Source organism: Galeopterus variegatus, unplaced genomic scaffold, assembly GCF_000696425.1.
Source record: "Galeopterus variegatus unplaced genomic scaffold, G_variegatus-3.0.2 Scaffold2613, whole genome shotgun sequence".
NCBI lineage: Eukaryota > Metazoa > Chordata > Mammalia > Dermoptera > Cynocephalidae > Galeopterus > Galeopterus variegatus.
In genome coordinates, this window is record NW_007728724.1 from 104,013 (window position 1) to 129,230 (window position 25,218).

Sequence of the window (25,218 nt, forward strand, 5' to 3'; positions counted from 1 at the left end):
TGGGATTTCTGTGTCATACGGTTAACTTGTAAGAACTGTCAAACAGTATTTTCAAAGTGGCTATACTATTTTGCATTTCCACCAGAAATGTATGAGAATTCCATTTGCTTCGCATCCTCTCAATCACATGGTGTCATCTCGCTGTCATTTTAGCCATATAGTAGATGTGCAGTGGTATCCCACTGTGGTTTTAATATGCATTTTACTAATGACTAATGATACTTAACATCTTTTCACATGCCATTGCCTCTGGTATATTTTCTTTGACAAGGAGGCTCTTTAAATCTCTTGCTCATTTTGTTTTAAATTATCTTGTCTGTCTTATTGATTTATAAGAGTTCTTCATATATTCTAGAAACAAGTTCCTTAAAAGATATACGTCAACAAGTATTTTATTGTAGTGAGTTGCTTTTCTTTTCATTTTCTTTTATGTCTTTTGAAGAGCAAAAGTTCTTAATTTTGATGGAGCCCAATTTATTTATTTTTTTTCCTTTTATTGGCTCATGCTTTTTCAGTCCTATCTAAAAAATATTTGCCTAACCCAAGATTACAAAGAATATCTCATATGCTTTCTTCTATAACTTTTATAGTTTAGATCTTATATTTAGATATGTGATTTATTTTGAATTAATTTTTGTATATGGTATGACATAAAGGTCATGGTTTACTTTTTGCATCTGGATATTCAATTGTTTCAGTATGATTTGGGGTACTAATCCCACTCATGAGGACTCCACCCAAAGGCTCCACCTCTTAATAACATCACATTGGGGATCAGGTTTCAACATATGAATTTGGGGAGGATACAAACATTCAGTCCATAGTGTACTTATTGACTCATTAACTATATTGGGCAAGTTATTAGATGGTAGTTTCATATGGTTCAGCCTAGTCCTTTTGTTAAGCTTCCCCCCCTCCCCTTCTGTAAAACGGGAAAAGGTATAGTACATATAACACAGAATTGTTGTAAAGATTAAATAAGGTGATGCATGCAAAGCACTCAGTCCCCTGCTTAACATAAAAGTGCTCAATAGGCAGGTAGGGAATGAAAAAAAAAGTGCTCAATAAATGCAGCTACTTTATAAAACTCATCAAGTCCTAACTATTTGCTTCCAAAATATATCTTAAATTTATCTCTTTACCTTATTAGTATTCATTTACTTATTCACTCATTTATTCACTTAGCAAATTTTTATTCAATAACCACATGTTCCAGTATTAAGACAGGCATTGGGAATTCAAAGGTGAACAAAGTAGGCATGGCCCTTGCTCCAGCGGTACTTTCAGAACCAAGGGGAAGCCAGACTGCTAAATAGCAATTAAAATGGAAGCTGTAAAAAGTCAAGACCCTAGGCTTCCCTCTGGGTAGTGAGTGAATACATTTTCCATGTCCCCTTCCCTTCCCCCAGGGTTCCAAGTAAAGGAACATATGATAAGCCCAGAGAGAAGAGAAAACTGTTGAAGAAACTCCTGCCAGAGTGATCTATCTAAACCACATATCTGATTGTGTTACTCACTGTATCAGCCCGTCTATGGCTCTTCATTGCCTTCAGGGTAAAGTTAAACTCCTTAAAATGACAGATCTCCCACCATGTCTCTTAGCACTCTTTCTCTCATTTTATGTTTCAACAAAACTGAACTATTTATACCTCTATATACGTGCCGTACTTTTTTGTCTCTATGCCTTTGCCCATACAGTCCATGAAATGTCCTCTGCCCTTTCTCTGCCTTCGTAACTCTTTACACCAGCTGGGATTTTTGTGGCTGCAAAGGAGGGAAAGCCAACTCAAACTCGCTTGAGAAAAAAGAGAAACTTATTATAAGAACACTGGGATGTTTCATGAAACAGAAGGACAGGGAAGTCGCTGCACATCTATTGTAGGTAAAAACAGCATGTTTTCTCTGAGAGAGCATGCATTCTCTTCAGTTCGTCTCTGCTTCTCCTTTGTGTGTCAATGTAACTCACACTGCTGTTATTATTGTTTCTCCTCTATCAAGTAGCAAAAAACAAAACAGCTGACATTTCTCAAACTTCACTGAGTTTCATGTTGAAAAATCCCAGGGAGGGGCGCTGATTGGCCCAGCATGTTTCAGGTGCCAACTTATGGACCAAAAATCTGTGGTCCAGGGATGCAATATATTTGTGTACTGAATGGCTGTTCTCCACCATAATCATGTGGGTGGAGGAGGGAAGCACTCAGGAAAGCAGAGAAAAAAAGAAAGGACGGATTAATGAATACATTGAATAGAATACATTCCTACTCATGCTTTATGACTTAGTTCAGGTGACCTTCCTCCAGGAAAAACTACGGAGTCCCTTTATTAGGTTGGGTCCCTGTGTTCTATGCATCCTTACTGCCCTATGGACATGTCTAACACTGCCATTAAAATATTCAATCATCTGTTTCTGTGTTCATATCTTCTGAACTCTTTGAGGACAAGTGTGTATAATATTCAATTTTGTATCTCAACTTCTGAGGATACAAAAAACAAAGCAAAAATGAATGTGTAAATGTATTAAATATTTTTGGAAAAATGAATAGGTGATTATTTCAACTGACACTTGAATTTTATTTCTAAAACTCTAGCTATAAAAAGTCATAATTTTAAACTTTCTTTGGAGTCAATATACATTCATTCTCTTACATAGCAAAATCAAGTGACTAATGACATAATTTCAAACATTATTACATTTATACCTTCTCTTAGAAGTAATTATTAGAGGTGAGACAATCTATATAATTGATATGATTACATATATTTAAAATCACTTAATTAACACAATATTATGGAGAAAAGCATGTGAAAGCCACATAAATAAACTCCTAGTAAGCATAAGAACATTCCCCTCAGCTCATTTGATAGCCTATTGACCAGTGAGTTAAATAAAACTCCAATTCAATGATAGAGGCATTCTCTACCCTCCCCAAAAGTGCAGAAAATAATACTTTTTTTCTCACCATTGTCAATGAATGTATTAAATATGTGGAAAAAATAAACAAAATGTAAAACAGAATAAGGAGAAACTTGGTGAGAATTAGAAAAACAATGCACTGTTCTCCCTCTGCTGGCTCCTAGGCAATATTGCTCTTCGAAGCCAAAATGAAATTATTTCATGGAATTCCAAAAATATTTAGAATAGTTCATAGTGCTCATCTAGACAAGCCTCACTGAAGCCAAAGCATCCCCACCAAAGCCATCAGAAACTTTTCTCCCTATCACAAATAATGGCCAACATAGAAAAGACAGATCAAGTAGAATCTAATGTCTTGACTAATTTTCCAAGATAACAATTCAAGAGAAGTAATATTAATATTATAAATATAAATTTTTTTGTTTTTCTAAGAATATGAACGTTATATATTGAGATGTGCATTCTGAGTTAGAAGACCCGGGTGCGAGTCTTGACTTTTTTTTTTTTTATTACTTACTGGTTGTGTAACCTTTACTAATTGTTACTTACATACTATTTACATAACATTACCATTTCTGCAACTGAGTTTCATCAACCTCTAAATGAAGAAGCTATTCAACAGAACTGTTGTATCTTTTTTCTAGTTCTAATATTTCATGATTCTAAGTGCTATTGAATTATAAAATTTTAATAATTTATTTCTTCTTTTTCTTTATATCATTTGGGTCATTCTCAGACATAAGCAAAATGATTGAAACCATTCCTGTAATCATCAGCTTCCTTCCCTGATGTAGTGGCAAACACACCATGGGCACCCAGATGAATCTTAATTGATACAATAATGATTACGATGGGAATAAAGAGCCCTGGGATTTAATTTGAGCCAAATTCTCTCCAGGTTAGATGGCTAGTATTTTGAGTCGCAGCTGTGAATAAATCTGTATTTCCTTCCCCAGGCCACCCTCACAACAGTCTGAAATCTTTAAGTAAGAAAAATTAGAACTGCTGAAAAATGCAGCCTTCAATCTGTCCAGTCATTAGTTAAATCCCTTATATCACATTTCTTTCAATCAACTGACTCAAAACATTGTTTCAAGGAAGGAGAGGGCAAGGTGGGTGAGAGGGAAGTCAGAGATATGAGTTCAAATAACAACTACACTTCTTCTCAATTTAATATCCATCTACCAAGAATGAAATATACTATGTCATGAATGAGAGAACATGTGTGAGCTGATCACTCCAGTGCTTCCAGAAATAATTGGAGGTCCATAAATAGAAGCAAAAATAATTATAACTACCAGTTATCAAGAGCTTAGTATGTGCCAGGCACTATGCTAAACTCACATATACACATATATGGTTAAACACACACACACACATGCACACACACTCATTTATTCCCCACAACAATCTTATAAGGTAAAGGCTATTATCCCTATTTTATAGACGAATGTTTGAACCTTAGATAATTAAAGGAAATTCTATAGGTCATCCCACTGACTAGTGCCCAAGCTGGGATTTGAATCAGACAGTCTGATTCTAGAGCCCACTTAGTTTTGTTTTCTACCCTAAAGTGAGACATTGAAGCAATTTAGTTTTAGAAAATAATTACTTATGCTCCTCCAGAATAACTAAAATAGAACTAAAGCTCACAGCTGATAATCCCTAGTGTTGGTGACCATGTAAATTGGTCCTGGAAAAGTATAAATAGATGCAACCACTTTGAAAAACTTTTTGGCAGTATCTACTCAAACAACATGTACATTGCCTGTGATCTAACAATTCCACTCCCAACTACATACCCAAACAAAAGTGTGAATGTATGTGCACCAAAAGACAGAAATGCTCATGGCAGCATTGCTTGTAAAATCCCCAAATTGAGTGAAATCAATGTCCATCAACAGTGAAATACATAAAGTAAAATTTTGTCACCTTCATGTAAAACAGGTGCAAATAACTAGGAGGCAGCATAAAGAAAGCTTCTGGGATACTGGAAACTTCTTGACCTGGGTAGTGGTTATACAGATATAAAAATTCACCAAGCTATAGACTTAGGACTTGTGTACTTCTCTGTGATACATTAATATTCAAGATGAAGGCTTACAAAAAGAAAACAGCTACTAAGAATTCATCCTCCACTTCCCACATCCCCTTCAGAGTGCTATGCCATCTTATCTCATTTTTCCTAATTCTCAGTTCCTTTGCACATCATTAAGTGTCTCTGATTAGAAGCTGGACAAGTGCTGCAGAGAACTGATCCACCAACTGATTTCTTCAGTTCCATTCTCTAAATGCAACTGCTTATTCCTCCAATTTGATTACTGACTTCACCTCCTTACCTTCTATGTTAATTCTGAGAGCTCCAGATCTCTTCACACTATCACAATAAGCTTTCCCTGTTTTGTTTGTTTGCAGATATTTATCACTTCAACCATTCGGCTCACACAACTCATAGTCCTCGGCTCTAGGAATACTATAGCAAAGCAAAGCAAAGTAGTGTCTTCTCTCATGATTCTTACCATCCAGTGACTTTCTTGACAAAACCCTAAACTCTCTTGCCCCTTGTCCTTCTTATGCATCTGACTGACAGTTGCTCTACCTTGAACTAATCCAGTTGTCTGCCTTCACTGTTCCCACACAAGGACGTCTGTATACTTGAAGAGAAATTGAAATTTTCACAAGTCATAGACATGCTCATATGTATGTCTCAGCATATTCACGGTCTCTAACTTAATCTAGGACCTAAATATTGCTGTTATAATTTGTCCCTAGATAGCCACTCTTTATTTTCCCTAAAGTCTCACTAAAATTTAGCATTTCATTTACTTATAAATGCAAGCAACAAATTACAATAATACTAGCAGTGCCTATTAGTACTGCTGCAAGACTAATAACTTTGTCTACAGTACCTATAACTCTGTCACCAACAGATTTTTTATATCATATTAGTTGTTACAGATATCTCAAATTATCATTTATACTCATCACTACTTTGTTTTTTATTATTTTATTTATTTTTCATCATTACTTTGAAATGATGGTAGTTATTAGATTTGATATTAGACCATGCTACTTTATGCATTAATTAATAGCATTTCTAAAACACATCTACAAAGTTTTCGATATTCCTCCTATAAAGAGGTGAAGCCTATGTTTCCTCTCCTTGAATATGGACCAAGCTTACATGACTCCCACATAACCTAGTGGCACTCCATGACTCCAGGAGCTAAGACATAAAAAGGCAAAACTGCTTTCACCTTGCTTGCTAGAACATAAGCACTGGGAGTTCTGAGACATGGTGTAAGAATCCCACCTACCCTGTGGCCATGTTGTGAGGAAGACCAAAATAGCCTAAGTAGAAATTTCATATGGACACAGGAAGAGAGGGAGAGACAGAGAGACTTGGCCAGGATCTAACTGTTCTTATTTTGATTTGCAGAGACTAATAAGTGCTTATTACAAGTTCTCTCTGCTCTGGCTGACAGAAACACAAACTCCCAGTCTTGTATAAGCACCAGAAATTGTTTAGCCTATTGCTTTTTAATGATCCTTTCCCCAGCCTCATGGAGTTTCACCCTTCCATTGCATAGATCTGTACTAAGCCAAAGATACAAGGGGACACTTCTGCAGATCTCCAAGACTCTTCTCTGTGCCACTTCTTCCCCTCTGATACTCTGCCCATTGGCCTCCCAGAATTCCCATCAGTCTCCTCCATTCAGTGAAATCACTGCTCTCTGGGTTCCCCTTCCTGTTCTATGCCCTCGACACTGCTGCCAGGTAGTAAGCTGGGGTAATTATAGAACTCAACTCATTTGTTTCCTTCTCTCAGGAATCACAGTCCTGTATTGACTGTTGTCCTATATCTGAAAACAATTATTTCATATGTTATGTCCAATTGTCTAGTTGTTTCCAGTGGGAGGGCAATTCTGCAGAAGCAGAAATCCAAATGTAATGGTTAAAACCTAAATAAAAAACTGAATTGTGCTGTCTGATCTTTAAAATTATACTCAAGAACTAAAAAAAAAGAAGATTCTTCATACTTAACATTGTAAAGCTTCTTGAAAAGGTTCTCTGTGGTAGCTGTTATCATCTCTAACTTCCCACTCTTTAACTGGGTAAATTCTGGCTTCAACACTCATCACTTCACTAAACAGGTCTTATCACGCCATCTATGACCACCTTATTAGTATAGCTAAAAAATGTATTTAGTTCTTTTTATTTTCATTTCCTTTCTAGTTCATTTTAGTTCTTTTCTTACTTGACCTTCTATAGCTGTGCTATTCAATATGGTAGCCACTAGATACATGTGGCTACTGAATACTTTAAATGTGGCTAGTCCAAATTGAGATGTGCTAGAGGTGCAAAATACATACCAGATTTCCAAGACTTAATATGAGAAAAAGGATGTAACATACTTCATTAATTTTTATATTAATTGCTTGTTAAAATGATGTTTTAGACATACTAGGTTAAACAGAATATATTTCTAAAATTAATTTCACCTGCTTCTTTTTACCTTTTTAATATCACTACTAGGAAATTTACTTATGTGACTCACATTCTACTTCTGATGGTCAGTACTGCTCTACAGCAACCTCTTTTACTGATAGAGCCCTGCTTCAAACTCTCTTCTTCCTTGGTTTGTAGGACTCTGCTCTACCCTAAGTTTTCCTGCTACTTCACTGTCTGTTCCTTCTCAGACCTCTCTTCTTGAGACCTAAATCTATTGTTATCAAATCTTAGTGTGCTGCAAAATCACCCAGGGGTTGCTGGCCAAAAAATGCAGATTCTTGGACCCTACCTGCAGAGATTCTGGTCTGATTGACTGGCTTTGTGGGACAGAGACTCTGTTTCAGTAAAACAGAATGAGGGCCCAGAAATCTGATTTAATCTCCAACCCTATTCTTTCTCATCTTGCCCTTTATATTCCCCGGGTAACTCATCTTCTCCACTCCATCCTACTCCACCTGCAAGGACAGAACTACCACTCACAGACTAACATTTTCCAAAACTCCTATATTCCCGCTCATATTCCTTTTATCTCCTGACCCTTCTTTCCAACTGCCAACTGTGCATCTTCACTTGGATAACTCAAATTCAGCATATCCAACATGTAAATCATTATCTCTATTCTCCCTAACCCACTCCTTCTTTTGTCCTCCCAGTTACCCAAGCAAGAACCCTAAAATCATTATCTCCTTCTTCCTAACATCTGCATCTAATCAGTTACAAAATCTTACTAATTTTGCATGCTTAACATCTGTCCTCTCTATGCCTGCTTAATTCCCTTAGTTTAGGATTTCTCAATGCTGGCAGTACTGAAATTTGTAGCCAGACAGTTCTTTGTTGTGAAGGGTTGTCCTGTGCATTGTAGGATGTTTAGCAGTTTCCATGTCCATTCCCTAGATGTCAGTAGCACCTGTTTCTGTTGTTTATAACAAAATACCTGGAACTGGGTGATTTATAAGAAAACAAAATTTATTGCTTACAGTTTCAGAGGCTAGGAAGTCCAAAGTCCAGAAAATACATTTGGTGAAGGTTTTCTTTGGAGATAACTTCAGTGACAGGAGTGTATCACACTGCGAAAATGGCGTAGCAGAGATAGGCTAACCTGCTCATTTACTCTCCTTTTAAAGCCCTCCATACCACACCCATGACCACCATTTTTAGTCCATTCACTACAGCATGGTCTAATCACCTCTTCAAGTTCCCACCTTTCAATAACCATAATAGGATTTCCCACCCTCAACAGCTACAGTGGGGATTAAGCCTCAATGAGGTTGGGGGAAGGGGACATCCAATCTATAGTACACCTCCTAGTTGGTGCAACCAAAAATGTCTCTAGACATTACCAAATGTCTGGGGGGGAGGGAGTAGAGGGAAGGGAATCACCTCTCACCCCATAAAACCATTGCCTTAGTTAACTGAGGCCTGCATTATTAAATATCTGCATCAGGGCAACAGGTTCTACCTGGCCTTCTTGTGCAGGACTGTACCTCTCCCCTATTCTCCACACTTCTTATAGTTTTACAGTTTTTATCAGGATAAAATCCAGTACCTCTAAAATGGCATTAGAAAAGCTTTATTTATCTTATATTTGTCTATCCAGCTTTCTACTGCAGCCATACTGAATTCCTTTGCAGTTTCCTTAGGGACAGATAAGTCATAAGAAGTACTAACTGTTAGTAGCTTATGAGGTAAGTGCAAAACTCCTAGATGTTTTAAATATAGACTATGAGTAAGCATGTAGTTTGTGAAACAGACAGAATTGTGTTAAATGCGTATAGTAAGTTAGTATGCTATAAGGCATGCCAAAGTTAAAATAAATAGAAAACATGATGAAATAGAGGGCCACTTATAGTCAAAAAGGGATGGAAAAACTAAGTTATGAACAATCATGACAGCTCTGGGCTGACAACTATGTCACCCCTAAATCAGTCACCCATTGGTGATACCTACAACAATCTCATATGTGCCCTACCCAAGAAATTAAAATAAAAGCTGCATCTATTCAGCAGCCTAACTAGTGAACTCTGGCTGTGGCCAGACATATTTCCCTGCATCTATCCAATAGAGCAGGTGTGTGCCATTTCCCAAAGGACTTTCCACCTGTGTAGTTCTCCTTGTTGAAACCTCATCTTTCGTCCTCATAAGCGTACCATCAATGGAGAAAGGGGATGTGGCAGATAGGATATATGAACACTGTTTAACACATGATTCAGGTGGTGGTGTTCCTTCCACTTGCTTGCACCCTATCCTAAGAGTGTCAACTTAATACAACTCTTTCCCCTTCCTTTTCACTGGATAAAGTGATTCAATAAGCCATATTATTCAAGAATCATAATTTGGCTGGTAAGCCTTCTGTTTCATTATCTCTAAGATAACTTGCTTAGTAGTTTACTTGGAGGCCACTAATACATCAAGTTAGTTTCCTATATGACAGTTCAATTCAGGCATTAATGTCCTCCCAGAACGTCCCCGCTTTAGGGCCTCTCATTTTATATTGTCATATCTGTGTGTTTCTATTATAGCATTTATCATACCACACTGTGATTAACTGTTTACTTCTCTGTCTCTCTCACTAGTCTGTGAGAAATAAATTTTATTCTTTTTGTCTCATTATTGCTTAGCAAAGTGCCAACCACAAAGTAATCAGTGAGAGAACTCGAGAACACAGCCTCCTGCAGATACAGTTGAGGGGATTATCCATTGCCTTTCTCCTATCCCCTAGTTCTAAGATGGGTGTTACACAGTGAGCATCAAAATCCTGCCCACGTGGGGAGCAGTATGAAAGTGGTAAGGAGGACCATAGGTGCACTGCAGAAAACTACTGTTTACAGTAGGTGTATAAAATTACTGGCAAGCTTGGGCCTTGGTGGACCTTACCTGATTTGCCTGTCCTACATTTTTTTTCACTTGCTGCTTAAATCGACAATAGCTTTTTGTTTCCCTCCTATCCCCACCTCAAAATGGTTTAAAGGCCGAGAACCATCAGTCTGAGAGATTTCGAGTTCTCAATGATTCTGGATGAATAAAATCCACTTTAAAAATTAATGAGCGCCTACACAGTGGCAGACAATAGAGATACAAGAAATACAGTTTCTCCCCTCAGAAAATTTACAAGCATCTTCCTGGAGCCTACATTTCACTCGAAGTAGTACTATTTCCATAGTTTATAATAAAAGAGATGCATTTTGGAATATATTTCGCTTCAATGAAAGAAATCAAATAAAATTTGAGGCCCTAAATAAAGGGTCTGTTCTTGACGTCCTTTGAACTCACTGAACCTCCTTCAGGGGACAAGGGTTATTGGGGTGCAAAAGTTTGGTATCACGGAAAGATGGAGAGATTTGCAAAAACAATCCAAATTAGCGCCACCTGTATCCCGTAAGAGATTACCCCCACCCCCCATCCCACCCCCCGGGACCTTCCAATTCCCTAACCTCCGCGAAGAGATGGCAGAAATGACTCAGCGTCTGAAGCAACTATTGCCTCGCCTTGAATCACTTGCCAGTTCACGCCACTCAGCCTTTCGGTTCCCGGAGGCTTCCCGGCTCGGTTCCGCTCTAGGCTTTTCCGGCTTCTCTTTATGGTACCGCTCCACCTCTCTAGCCCGCGCGCGCCGTTCTCTCAGTGGTAGCGCGGGGCAAGCTGGAAAGTCGGCGGCAGATCCTGGGCTGTGTGGACGCGGGAGCTGTCTGACCCCGGACGGAGGCCAGCTCGAGCTAAGGTGGAAGGGGACCGGGGGAGGCTCTGGGAAGGCACGAGGTCTTGGAGGCCGGTTTCTGGGTGTGGAGGGAGCCCAGGCGGCGTCGGGGAGGTCCCTGAGGAGAGGTGGCAGAGGAGGCCCTCCCGGACGCCCTCCCACTCCCCAGTGTATCTACGATCCCTCGGGTCAAAGCCCAGCACAGTTTCTGCCGCTTCTGTCGCTTCCGCGGGTTGTCGCCTCTCTTCCGGAGGCCCCAAAGCTATGATTGAGGCTTGTACTATTTAGTGCGGGGTTTTGTGGCCTTGAATGCTATTCATATCTTATATCGCTCTTGTTTTAAATTTTTAAAATCAGAATCCTCTCAGCCCTAGTTGTTTGGTTGAGGCCGGAAGCCGAGTAATATTTTTTTTTCCATCCCTGGACCGTGAACATATAGTGCTCATTGGATGTATCTGGTGGTTTGAGTCATTCTACATAACCGTGAAGTAGGGGCGTTATGCATGCGACCACTACAGGGTTGTGGGAATATTTGCAGGATTTTCGGGACCCAGTCATATTGATTTGAGGAGATTCAGCCTTCACGGTGTGAGATTCTGGCAGGTTCTGAACATGTATTCTTTCAAAGAAAGCTGTTAAGTGTCTGCCAAGTGTCAGTATTGTGCTAATTAGAGAAGCCACAACTGTAAACAGAACCCAGGGGATTCCTTGCCCTCGCAGAGCTTAATATATAAGGGAAAAGACTAACAGGTAACAAAAAAGCACGATATGAGTGCTCTGAAAAAGGAAATCCTTGAAGTTGTTCTTTTACATTGATTGGTGCAGAAAATAACACCATGAAGTTCTTGCCTTCCAACAGCTGAGAGGTAATAGAGAAAAAGTTGATACACTGTGAAAGTGCTGTGCAAACACGGAGGAAGGAGGACGTATAATAACAGGATTTGGGTAAAGCTTCACGAGATAGGAAGACATTGACAATGTCTTGAACGGTAAGTTAGCATTGCTTGGCATAGAAAGAGCCAACGGCTTTCCAAGCAGAGAGAACGATATGGAGGCATGAAGTGTAAAAGAACTTTGTGGGTCATGTAGTTGACCTGGAGTATGTGGCATTTGGAACAACTTGTACTATGTGAGAGTCCAGACTTCACTTTGTAAGAAGAAGTAAAAGTTTTTTCAGCAGAATGATTATGGTTCAGTTGCACAGTCACTTACCCAACATCCATAGTGTTAGTAAGTATTGTTTGGCAATTTTGGCCACATGGAGAATAAGGTACAATGAGGAGAGCTTCGGTCATTCCTCTTGGTCTGGAAATAACCTCTCTGTGCTGAAATCCTTCTTCTGCTCTTTTTGACCTTTAAAGACAAGTGTAATGGAACATTGTAAATGGAGTTTGGAAGCCTGAAGGATTTGCTAAATTTTTCCAGAAATGACCTGAAAGTATGCTGAGGATAGCACTAAAAAATCTGAGGGGAGTGTATTAGGTGAGCCTAGAGTAAACGACTGCATTAGGAACTATGAGGCATCCTTCATATAAAGTAAAATTATGGTGTTTTTAAAAATATTCACTCAGCAAATACTTCAGTGTTATAGGCTCGGTAACTACAGCTATAAGCTTCAGTTTCTTCGTCTGTAAATCGGGATGATAGTACTTACCTCAAGGTTGTTGTGAAGATTTATGAGGTGATTGTGCTTGGCACTCTACTGGACCCTTAACTACAGGCACTTTGACCCAATCTTTTAAATGGTACTATGGACTATAGTTTTGTTTGTGACTATGTTCTCTTTACCTTCCTTTTTGGTCCTGGGTCTTATTGAGGATTGAGACTTTCATCTTGGCTCCTGGGCCCTTCAGTTAGTGCCCATTCACATGTAGTGTAGGTAGTTAGTATTCGAAGATAATAGGCACAGAAAGTTAGCAGTTGGGAGAAGTATGACTTTTGTATGTGTCTGTGTGCCCATAACTAAAGCTGCTGATTTGGGCATTAGGGGTAGGTGAAATTATTTTATTTTCGTTAAATAAGAGATAACCTGGGAAAATGCTTTATAAATTGTAAGACTGTATGCAAAAAAAAAAAAAACTTTTTTTTTTAATGAAACATTTTTTCATGTTTTGCATGAAAGGGAAAGACTTTTGAGTTGACCTAAAAATTAAATTTCTTGTTTGGTTAAGTTTCCTCTTAATGCTATTTTCCTACTGATTAAGAGACTGGTAAACTAAACAGCTATATTAAGGGAAATCAACATATTGGAATGCATGAGTACTTCAAAAAGTTCATGGAAAAATACAATTAAAAGTTAATATGAATCATCTTTCCATGAACTTTTTGAAGTGCCTGTATATACCACCACATCACCCGTACAAATTTGGGGGGAAAAAATGAGTTCCTTAATTAATCCTCACCTCCCTCTGCTATTGTTAGTGGCTATTTTTTTGTTATTGACTATTTTGCTATTGCTTTATTAGTGATGATGGTCAGCTTTGATACCTACAGGAACCAACCCTGTGATAATGTCCTAAACCTCGCATTACTAGAAAGACTTGCAAGAATCACAGCCTTGTATGAGTTTGCTCAGCTTCCTCAATTCATCTAACCTACCTACCTTATAGGTTGGTAATAGCTAGCAAGAGATAATGCTTAAGAACTTATTTAAAACTAAAGCTGTAAAGTAAAGCTGAATAATTCCCTGAGCTGACAGTGTTCAAATTATATGAGGAGCAAATACTTTTGTTTACTACCTAAGGAAGTAGAAGGGATCTAATAAACCTATTCTACATTTATTTCATTTTCTTTTGACTCTTCTGATAGTGCTATAAAATGTTAAATGTTAATCTTAGAATCACAAAATGTACTATATTTAGGCACTGAAGTAAAGTAGTGGTGATCCTAGGACAGAAGAAAGTTCAAAATGGAAAATTTTTTAAAGAAAGTGTAAATAAAAAATAAATCTGGACCTAGTAAGGGGAGACTTTATTTGAAAAGGTTATTATAAGAGGAGAAAAGGGAGTATTGCAATGGGGAAAACTGACCAAAAGATCTGCAGGCATCTCTAAGGAGGAGTGAACTACGCTGGAAAGAAGTGGTGTGAGGAAGTGGGATATAAGGGTGGCTTGATCTGATAGTAGCTGAGAGAATGTGTTACCTTGAGGCCAGCCTGTTCTAGGGAGGGGATGTTTGCCGTTTGCTGGCTTTAGCTGAAAGTTGGCCAAAGTTCAGGGACCTGGGAGAAGAAGAGAAACTTAAAGTTGGGTTATCCCTAATATCTACCACTCTAGTCTTAAATCAGTGGTGGAAGAACAATCTCAACTGTTTATTTCAATTGGCCGTTTAAGTTTAATAATAAAAGCCTGGTGAATGATAACAATGCATCGTGAAACCTTCAGAAGGAAAGGAGAATGTCTTGTGGGCCATTTTGTTTTTTTATGTGGCAGTTTTAAGGTATTAGTTTTTAAGATCAGACTTTTCAATGGAAACAACTTGACCAAAACTCTGTCACAGAATTTTGAGACTCATTAAAATGAAGTTTAATGAGAAAAATAAGAAAAGAAGTTGGGTTAACAAACATTTTGTTCCAGTTAACCAGTGGGGACAAGCAGTTCAAATCATTCATAAATTCATAAATGAAGCTGTATTAGTCCGTTTTCTGTCGCTTACAGTGGGATATGTGAAACTGGGTAATTTATAAGGATGAAATTTATTTCTTATAGTTTTGGAGGTTGGGAAGCCCAAGGTCTAGAGAATACATCTGGTGAGGGCCTTCTTGGTGGTGACTCTGTATGGAGTCTCTGTGGAGTCCTGTGGCAACACAGGTTAGTATCACATGGCAAGGATGGCAAGAGAGCTTTTATGTGCTCTCCTTATAAAGCCACCACTCCACATCCATGATAAACCACTAAACCATTAACCCATTAATTAATCAACGGATTCATCTGTTCATGAGGAGAAAATCCTTAGGTTCCAATCATCTCTCCAAGGTCCCACCTTTCAAATACCGTGATTGGGATTTCACACCTTTTTAACACTGTAACAATGGGAATCAAGTTTCCAACACATGAATTTTTGGGGAACACATTATACTTATACAAGAAGCAAAAATGGGAATTTGGAGGGTCTTTGGCCTGGTTATAGGAGTCTTATTTAAGTCATTTGGGGAATGAAGGATTTCTTTAATTATGGCTGTTAAACAACTGGGAGCATAAGGCTAAAGTAAAATTCAACTTGTCAAAAGGCATTTTTGCTATTTGAAGTTGAAAGTAAATAAGTATTGAAACATCTATACATGAAGGCCTTAGGAGACCCATTAACCTATTCAGGAATTCAATAAGTGTTAGTATTTGTAAATCTATATCACTGTGTATAGTTTTGAAAGTACTTGAGGATGTAGATTTCATTTATACCATAGTGAAATCTTCCTAGAAACATCTATACATGAAGGCCTTAGGAGACCCATTAACCTATTCAGGAATTCAATAAGTGTTAGTATTTGTAAATCTATATCACTATGTATAGTTTTGAAAGTACTTGAGGATGTAGATTTCATTTATACCATAGTGAAATCTTCCTAGGGTGGGGGTGGGGAGAGGAATCCAAATTAATGAGGTCTAAATGGACAAATTTAGGGTTTTTTTTGTTTTTGTCTTTATTTGTTTGCTTGTTATCCCATAACAGATAGGATTTTTTTTTCTTCTGTGAGAAATACTAGGTTTTATACTGATCAAAATGATTGGCTGGAGCAAATTAATCTTTTCTTATATTACAAGATAATTTTACACAAAAAGGGGAGGGTGTAAAATCTTGACTATCTCACAGATGTAAAATGAACAGATGTTGAAGATTTTTATTTAACTTATTAATGAGGAAACTGGCAAGATGTTACAACTAGTTTAAATGACAATGAAAAGAACAGACACATTTATAGATCAGGGATATCAAAATAAATGTAAAAATGAAGGCAAAACTGTCTTCTTCAACAGTTGGGCAGGGAAGTCTATTGAACCTCCACCAGACAGAATTTACAATATAGAGAAGAATTATTTTGTATTGCTGTTGGTTATCTACAGTTGTCAGTGTAAAATAGCTCAAAGGTGATGATAGACTCAGAGCCCAAATATAATCAAAATGTGAAAACCTGGAAAGCTATGCTCTCAGTGTAGTTTTCTATTGAAACAGATATTTTTCTCTGTACCTGTTTTATCAAATTTAGAATGCCTCTCCTCCCATCATCTTCCCTAGTGTCAGACTTCCTGCAAGGCAAGTACATTTCTGTGTGTTTGCTTATTCATTGTTGATATGTTGTATAAAATACAGAAGGTGCTTAGTAAATGTTTTTGATTGAATTATCTGAATCAGTACATCTCAAACTATAATGTTCTGAAGCACCTGGGCATATTTTTTTTAAAATGTATTCAGTTGGTATGGGGCCAGTAGTGAGGACATTTCTACTAACATCCCAGCTGATACATTTCTGACTGTATTAATTAATGAAACATTTCTGACTATATTAATTCAGGAAAGGGTTAGATAGACAGTCATTATGGAAGAAAATAGCACTGTACTGCAGATGAAAGGAACAACATGAAGCTGCTAGACTAGCAATTGAAGAAGGTAAAATAAATATTAATTGTAGGCCACATTGCCAGAGCACAGACCAAAATGAGCAAAAGAAATACTTGCTAGGAAACAGATCCAAAGAGCTCTATAGCAATAAGTGAGCTTGAAGTAGGAGAACAGAAAAGAGCTGGAAATGAGGAGACTGAGCAATATAACAGAGGAAGAGCAACCAGAGGGTGTGATTTTTAAAGCATACGTGACTGCCTAAGATCAGTGCCTGAAATGTTGTGCTCCCTGAGCTACCCCGACTTATTTGGCAGTACATGAGCAAACTATCAAACCATAGATCAGGAAGCTATACCCCTGGAAGACTATGAGCATAAAACTGTCCTAATTCAGTTGTATGCACTTTACCCTGATTGTTTACTCAAGTAAGTGGTATTGGTGTGCCACTGAGTTTTAATCAGTGTGTAAAATTTATTTTTTTATTGCATCTGACAGTTTGTGTTCTGTCAGATAGGATGTTTTAATTTTAAACTGAGTAGGTCCTATAATGTGTTCATAGGGAGTTTAGTTTTCTTTTAGCATCAGGTAAGAGATGGCACCAAAGAAAAATCTCTACTTACTGGATAATGCCGAAAATAGGGTTACCAGATTTAGCAAATAAAAATATATGATGCTCAGTTAAAGTTAAATTTGAGGCAAATAATGAATTACTTTTTAGCAAAATTTGGTACATAATAATTAAAATAAAAATTATTTGTGCACTATCTGAAATTCAGATTTAGCTGAATATCTGTATTTTATCTGGCAAGAACAATAGTAAATAATTCTGTTCCGACAGTGACACCTGAGGGATGGCTACCTAGAAAATAGTACAACAATTGTGAAAGCAGTTTAATTCCTTCAAGTGCTTCTCCAAAAATTATAGTGTACCCTAAAGTGTGCCAAGTACTTAAAATTGTTGGATGTTTTCAGAGACAGATAGGATCATGGATAACTTGAAGAAAAACCAAATTTAGCTCTGACTCTACAACTAAAAGTCCAGGTTCATAAGTGGGTTGAAGTTAATAAAAGAATTTGTGGGGGGGGGGGGAAGAATTTATGCTGTTGTAGAAGATGTCCAAGCAGAAGCTCACCAGAAAAATTGATTTAACAGGAATTAATCAAAGTTTCCAAGACAGTCCAAGATTGCTTAGAAATAGGTATTCAGCTTCACACGGAGTCTGCGATGAACTCTATGAATTATGTTGGAAGTTAGCCAAGATTAAAGGAAAGTAAAGGAACAGAGGATCCCAAAGAAAATATTTTTTTTAACCTAACATTAATTAATAAATAGGGTAAATTATATTTCTCTAGAGGGTAAAAATCTATTATTACTAAAAACAGATAAGGTTTCTAAAATATGTTTCTTAAGTCACAAGATGCTTTTCCTATCGTGTATTGTCAAGGCAGCTGAAGTTTTGAACACTGAGAAATAGTTTTATGATCAAAAAATTGTAGATTAGTGGCTACAAATTGGTATACTTACCTACAAATATAAAGAATCTGTGGCATTAACAAGACATTAAGCATTAGCAGTTTCCATAATGTATTGAGGGATAGTTAGTTGATCTAGTTTCCTTCTTTGTATTAACTGTTAAGAAAGGTCATAGCTGGATTTGTGTCCCATATTTGCTAAGATACATTGCCACATAGTTTCTTGTTTTGTAACCTTATTTCTAGCTTCCTCTTTTTCTACTTCTTAATTTATCTTAACCCAATTTTCTGTTTGGAGAAAAGCCATCTAATTATTAGTATGATACAAGGCATTGTATCTGATGTGATTCAAGCCAGTATTAGTTAAATTTTAGAAGTTGGCTAAAACAATATAAAAAAAGATAAATATGCTCTGTTTTAACCAGCTTTAAAATTTTTTTCAGTTAAAATGTTTCAATAATATCTTAACACTTTAAAATGTATTTTATTTTTTAACTTTCTAAATTTAGTATTTTGACAGAAAACACAGATGTACACTTAGTTACCATTTTTTTTTGTTCTATGAAGTCAGGGTCTTTTCTTTGTATATGGCCTTACTGATTACAGTTTCTTTGCTAACAGAACACATCAAAAAGTGTCTAAAATTTCTAACCAGTTTTTTTTTTTTTTAAATTTGGACCACGATTTACAAATACTTGTAAAATTGCAGTCTTAGATTTCACGAGATCTCACTACCACCCAGATTTCAATGGTTCACATCTTTTTTCAACAGCAATTTTTTTCATAGTTACTTGTATGTGTATCTTTTCTTAAGAATTCAACTTAGTTTTTAAATTTGCTTGGAAAAATATTTAATTATGAAAAATTTGTATTAGGAAGTATGGAAAATAGTGAGTCACATACATGCCACCAAGCCTTATTTTCTGTAAATCTCTTTGGGGGGAAAAAGCTTCCTCCTCCTTAGAAGTATCCATGAATTTGGTGTCTGTTACTCTCATGTATATTTTAGTATATATTCATGTTCTCATCCATGAATCTTATGTACTATTTTTTGTGTTTAAAATTTTACATTAATGATAAATTATATATCATTTGGCAGCTTTTTTTCATTTAAGATTGTCTTTGAGATTTATCCATGTTGATTCATGTAATTCACATAGTTCATTTATTTTAACTGTTATGTATGAGTTCCCTGTATGAGTAATCCATAATTTCTCATCTTTTAAAATAAGACTGTTTCTCATTTTTCACTACCAAAAACAATGGATGCAGAAAGTCCTTGTATATAACTGTGCTCATATTGGAGATACTTTTCTCTAGCACAGTGTTTGTGCTTCTTCAATTTTGCAAGAAATTGCCAAAAACAGTTGTAGCAATTTACATTCCTATCCATGTATAAGGAGCATGTTGAGAGGTGGCCACATCTTAGCCAGCACTAGGATATCAGATTTTTTTAAATATATAATCAAATGTATCAGTCTTTTCCTTTGATATTTCCTTGTTAAAAACATTCTTTTCTGCTCCTTGTCATGAAACCTTCTACATTTTCGAATAAACATTTTTGCAGTTTTTCTTTTCATATTTAATTCTTAAATTCATCTGTAATTGATTTTGTTTGTGCGGAAGAGATCTAATTCTGTTTTTCCATATGGTTAGCCAGCTAAAATCCTTTCCACATTAATATGTAATACCCATTGATTTATAGTACGACATGTCATACACCAAGCCCTCATGGATCTATTTGTCTATATTATACCAATACTGTTTTAATTACAATAGCTTTATAGTAAATCAATATCTTACTTTATTTTCCTTCAAAATATCTTGGCTTTCTTGGATGTTTAGTTTTTCAAATAGACCAGCTTGCTAAATTCCAAGGGGTTGGGGGTGTAATATCTGATGGAATTTTGGTTGGAATAGCATGGAATTTATAGATAAATTCCTGGAGAATTGACATATTTACTGTAGTCAAGCTTCCCATGATATATGGCTACATTTATTTAGTGTGTCTTTTTGTTCTTTCAGTTTGATAATTTTCTCCATAAAGATCTTGCATATCTTTTGTAAGATTTGTATGTTTCGTAAGGCATCTCATAGTGTTTTGGGTTTCTAGCATCCCTGTTGAATTCTTTCACTAGTTCTAATAGTTTGTCTGTTGAACCTCTTGTATTTCTCATGTAGATATTTATGTCATCTTTGAGTAATATTTCTTCTTTCTTCCTATTCAATCCTTGTACTTTTTAATATGGTCTTAAATAAAAGCTGTGATAACAGGTATTGTTGTGTAGTTCTGACTTTACTTTTTAAGAGCAGGGAATGCTCTTAATGTTTGATGATTAAATATCATAATGTTCATTGTAGGCTTTTGGTAAATACCTTTCTACTCCTCGATTACTGAGAGTTTTCTTCCTTTTAAATGGGTGTTGAATTTTATCAAATGCTTTTTCAGTTTCTCAAATAAAAAGTTTGCAGCACAAACCTGACTCTCTTTAATGTTTTCTCTAGAGTAATCACACACATCGTACTAAACAGAAATCTCCAGACAAAACGGAAAATTTTCAAGAATCAAGAATGATGGATCCATGTTCGGTTGGAGTCCAACTTCGCACCACAAATGAGTGCCATAAAACCTATTATACTCGTCACACAGGTTTCAAGACTTTGCAAGAGTTGTCATCAAATGATATGCTTTTACTTCAACTTAGAACTGGAATGACACTCTCTGGCAACAATACAATTTGCTTTCATCATGTAAAAATTTACATTGACAGATTTGAGGATTTGCAGAAGTCATGTTGTGACCCATTTAACATACACAAAAAACTAGCCAAAAAAAATTTGCATGTAATTGACTTAGATGATGCCACTTTTCTGAGTGCAAAATTTGGAAGACAGCTTGTACCTGGTTGGAAGCTTTGTCCAAAATGTACACAGATAATCAATGGAAGTGTGGAGGTTGATTCTGAAGACCGCCAAAGGAGAAAACCTGAATCAGATGTATGTATAGTAATTTTTTCTGCTGTGTGACATCTACAGTGCAGGATTTTGTTTATAAGGAAATCATATTTACATCATTATTATATTCATTAGCATACAGTGAATTTAAAGTTGGGGAGGTGAAAGTAAATGGTGTTTCTAAATATTCCCATATACCCAGGGTCAATATTGGGTGACAAAAGTAGGCTTGGGAAAGGAATAACACAATATGCCCAAGACTTCAAACTACAACTCTTAATGTTAAGACATTAGAAGTGACTTTTAGAACATTCTGGCAAAGCCAGGACTTGACTCACTTAGTTTCTTTTGTGATACCAGAGTAACTCATTGGGACTTGCTTTAAAAGGAGCATCAGAGAAGTGACTTGAAATAATTGTTTTTTATTTCAGTCTTTCTCCTTTGGCATTATCCCATTCATATTTGAGTTTTAAAATGCTTGTGAGTTTCCTTTGCTTCTAACTCTGAATTATTACTTGGTATGGTCAAGTCTAATTTTAAGACTTCCTGTGGTCAAAGAGCATACATTTTTACACAAAATGTTAAATATTTTATACCTCTCTTCCTTATTCACATACCTAAATGTGTGGACTATTTAACTATATCAGAACAACTTAAGATTTCATAAAGCTATCTTTGGTATAGAACAAGGACAAGTATGTCAAAGGAGCACTTCTCAATATTTTTACTTATTATCCTTTATAATCCTTGCTGCTGGAATGTTTTTCTCAATTTTCTCCTTTTGATTAACTGATAAGCCAACTTAAGAGATAATTAAAGTTTTAAATTGTATGCAGTGTTTTCCTTTTGTTCTCCCGTCAGAGGCACATCTTCAGAACCCAGTGTTATCTGCAGTTCATGCTAGATACTTGCTGGTGCCTTCACTTGGGATATCCTCACCTTATCTATCCATTGCTCTTGTGGATATTACTCTAGAGGGTAAAAATCTATTATTACTCAAAACAGATAAGGTTTCTAAAATAAATTTCTTAAGTCACAAGATGCTTTTCCTATCGTGTATTGTCAAGGCACATGAAGCTTTTATCCCCCAAATAAACTTAAACTCTTAAGCACCAAAATTTTGTTAAGCTTTTTTAAAAGATTATAATACTATGTCAGAACTTGAAGCAATATTACTTCTCTGCTCTTAGATATATAAAATATAATAATAATATTTTCTTTCTTAAGGACCCAGGATTGTTACTAGGAACCTCAGTTATGTGCCATTGGGTTATACAGCTTTTTTTTTTTTCCTTCTCCCCCATGTTGGCAGCAGCCATTGCAGTTTTCACCATTCCTGCCCTCCTCTGCTCCTAATATGCCAGAGACTAAAATCAATGAAAATGTTATTAATAAATTAACCAGCAAACTTTTTATATGGCCCAGGGCTGTATAAATTTTCTTGAAGTTGGGTTCTAAAGCCTTTTTTCGTGTGTGTGTGTGTGTGTGTGTGTGTGTGTGTGTGTTCTAGACTGTCTTCCAGGTTAAGGAATAATCTGGATTACATTAAGTCAAATATTATTGTCTATTGTCTGATGTCAAGATTTGAGTTGATAATTTGTTTACCTTTATTTAGGGAAGAACTGCTAAAGCTTTGAGGTCATTACAATTTGCAAATCCAGGAAAGCAAACTGAATTTGCTCCAGAACCTGGTAAAAGAGAAAAAAGAAGGCTTACGAAAAATGCAACTGCTGGTTCAGACAGGTAAACTATGTTTTACTTAAGACATATGTCAGCTTACTGCTTCACATCTGTATTGTTCCCTTATTTTTCTCTTAAGTTTTGAATTTTTCTGTAGAAATTTTCTGTAGATATTTTAAATTGGACAATGTGGAATTAGTAAAAACCTCCAAGGGCCTAGATTTTTATTCATATAAAATTAAGGCACCCTTTGAACAGTAAAAATCTATTTCTGAGAAGGTAGCAATGAAGTGAAGAAGATATTTTTGGTATGAGAGTTAAAAAATAATTGAAGTATACATATTAGGATTAAGATGATTCACTTTTTTGAAAAACCTTGATGGTGTTGTATAACTGGTATATCTCTGTGAGAGGCAGAAGGTAATTAAATTTTATGAGAATACAAGGTTGCTTTTTATTTTTTATATGTCTGAAATAGCATTACAGTTCTGATACAGTCAACAGAATGAATGGGAGAACTAAATTGTTTAGAATATGACTTTATTTATTTATTTATTTGACCAGTAAGGGGATCACAACCCTTGGCTTGGGGCTGTCTGCACCACGCTCAGCCAGTGAGTGCACTGGCCGTCCCCATACAGGCTCCAAACCCATGGCCTCGGCGCTACTAGCGCTGCACTCTCCCGAGTGAGCCACGGGGCCAGCCATAGAATATGACTTTAAATTGAGCATTTCTAAAATCTAAATTGACAAAGAAATGTTAGTATAATCAGAATTATTTTTAAGTGCAGTCAATATTACTACATCTTCATTTATTCCATCTGTTAAGGTTTTCCTTTGAGTCATTTAAATATTTTTAGGACAGATTTACTAGGGTCTATTGAAGAACAAGAAACAGATTAATTGCCATTATAAAAATCTGTAGGGTAGTATATGATAACAACAAAAATAAAAACTATGTTCGCAAGGCAGTGATGAGATTGGTAACCAATAAAATGAACCAATAATACTTATTTTTTACTTTTAAATGGACTTTAAGAGGTGCATTCAGGCTTTTTGTATTTGTTTCAACATTCTGGAGTAGCTCTCCTCTTTTCATATGGAGTTCATTTACTATTGGTTGCAGAGTAAGCCTTGAGCCTGGTAAATTATGCACCACTTAGGCAGTACCTCACCTTAAATCTTTTTCATTACCTTATTATCCATTAAATATTCAAAAATAATATATTTGCGAGGTATAATTCATTGTGTTTTATTTTACAGACAAGTGATACCAGCGAAGAGTAAAGTCTATGATAGCCAGGGTCTCCTGATTTTCAGTGGGATGGACCTTTGTGACTGCCTTGATGAAGATTGCTTAGGATGTTTCTATGCTTGTCCTGCCTGTGGTTCTACCAAATGTGGAGCCGAATGTCGCTGTGACCGCAAGTGGCTTTATGAGCAAATTGAAATTGAGGGAGGAGAAATAATTCATAATAAACATGCTGGATAATTTGTGGTGTCAAACTATGGATTCTTTAAAGGTCCTTTTTCAATTTCTAAAAATCTGTCTTGCTAAGATGATCACGTTTTAAGCTTGATTGTCAAATGACAAAGATTTGAAAACCACCTCAACATGCACTCAATATGCAGTAATGTTGCATTTTGGTTGCTTTCATAATCATTACTTGATGTGAATTTATATGGGCTGTTTCTCAGCAATCAGCTTTAAGCCTGTCTAGGTCAATGTAAATAAGTCGGGTATAAGTAGTCCTCAATTTGCATGATTTCCATAGGCAAAAATTTTAGTTACCATGATTTAGTTCAATAACATCAGTCTCCTAATAGCATGGTTCAAATTTCACTTATATTTAACTGAAAATTTATTGTATGAAGTGCAAACTTCCCTGCTAGCTCTTCAGTCCACAAATCACTATGTAAATAACAGATGTGCTTCATGATCAATGACCAGTCAAGTCACTTATTTCAAATTCTGCTAGTCACTGCACATCTGTTATTCATTTCACTCACAGCAAAACTTGTAGTTGAGCTGTCTCCTTGTCAGCAATGTGACATTTTATAAAAGTGGACAACTGAAAGAATTGGCCAGCAAAGATGATAGTACAGCAAATAAATGAAAAATGATAACACCAGAAGTGATATTGAATTGAAACTTGTAGTTGAGCTGTCTCCTTGTCAGCAATGTGACATTTTATAAAAGTGGACAACTGAAAGAATTGGCCAACAAAGATGATAGTACAGCAAATAAATGAAAAATGATAACACCAGAAGTGATATTGAATTGAATGTGAATAGAGTTGTAGAAGAAATCAATGATCATGGGATGTTGATATTATTGCTGTTCTGGAGACTCTAAATATGCATCCTGAGGAACTTAGTGAAGGCAAACTTATTGACATAAATGAGGAAAGTGGTGAGATGAGAAAGATGACTG

At 36.3% G+C, this 25,218-nt stretch overlaps 1 protein-coding gene across 1 annotated transcript; it reads left to right on the forward strand.

The window, feature by feature from the left end:
• Positions 1–11,068: 11,068 nt before the first annotated feature.
• ARL14EP (ADP-ribosylation factor-like 14 effector protein) lies at positions 11,069–24,278 on the forward strand. Its single transcript, XM_008582439.1, has 4 exons — positions 11,069–11,144; positions 20,655–21,146; positions 22,720–22,847; positions 24,048–24,278. The coding sequence occupies exons 2-4, from the start codon at positions 20,721–20,723 to the stop codon at positions 24,274–24,276; spliced, it is 783 nt and encodes a 260-aa protein (XP_008580661.1). The 5' UTR covers positions 11,069–11,144; positions 20,655–20,720; the 3' UTR covers positions 24,277–24,278.
• Positions 24,279–25,218: the final 940 nt, after the last annotated feature.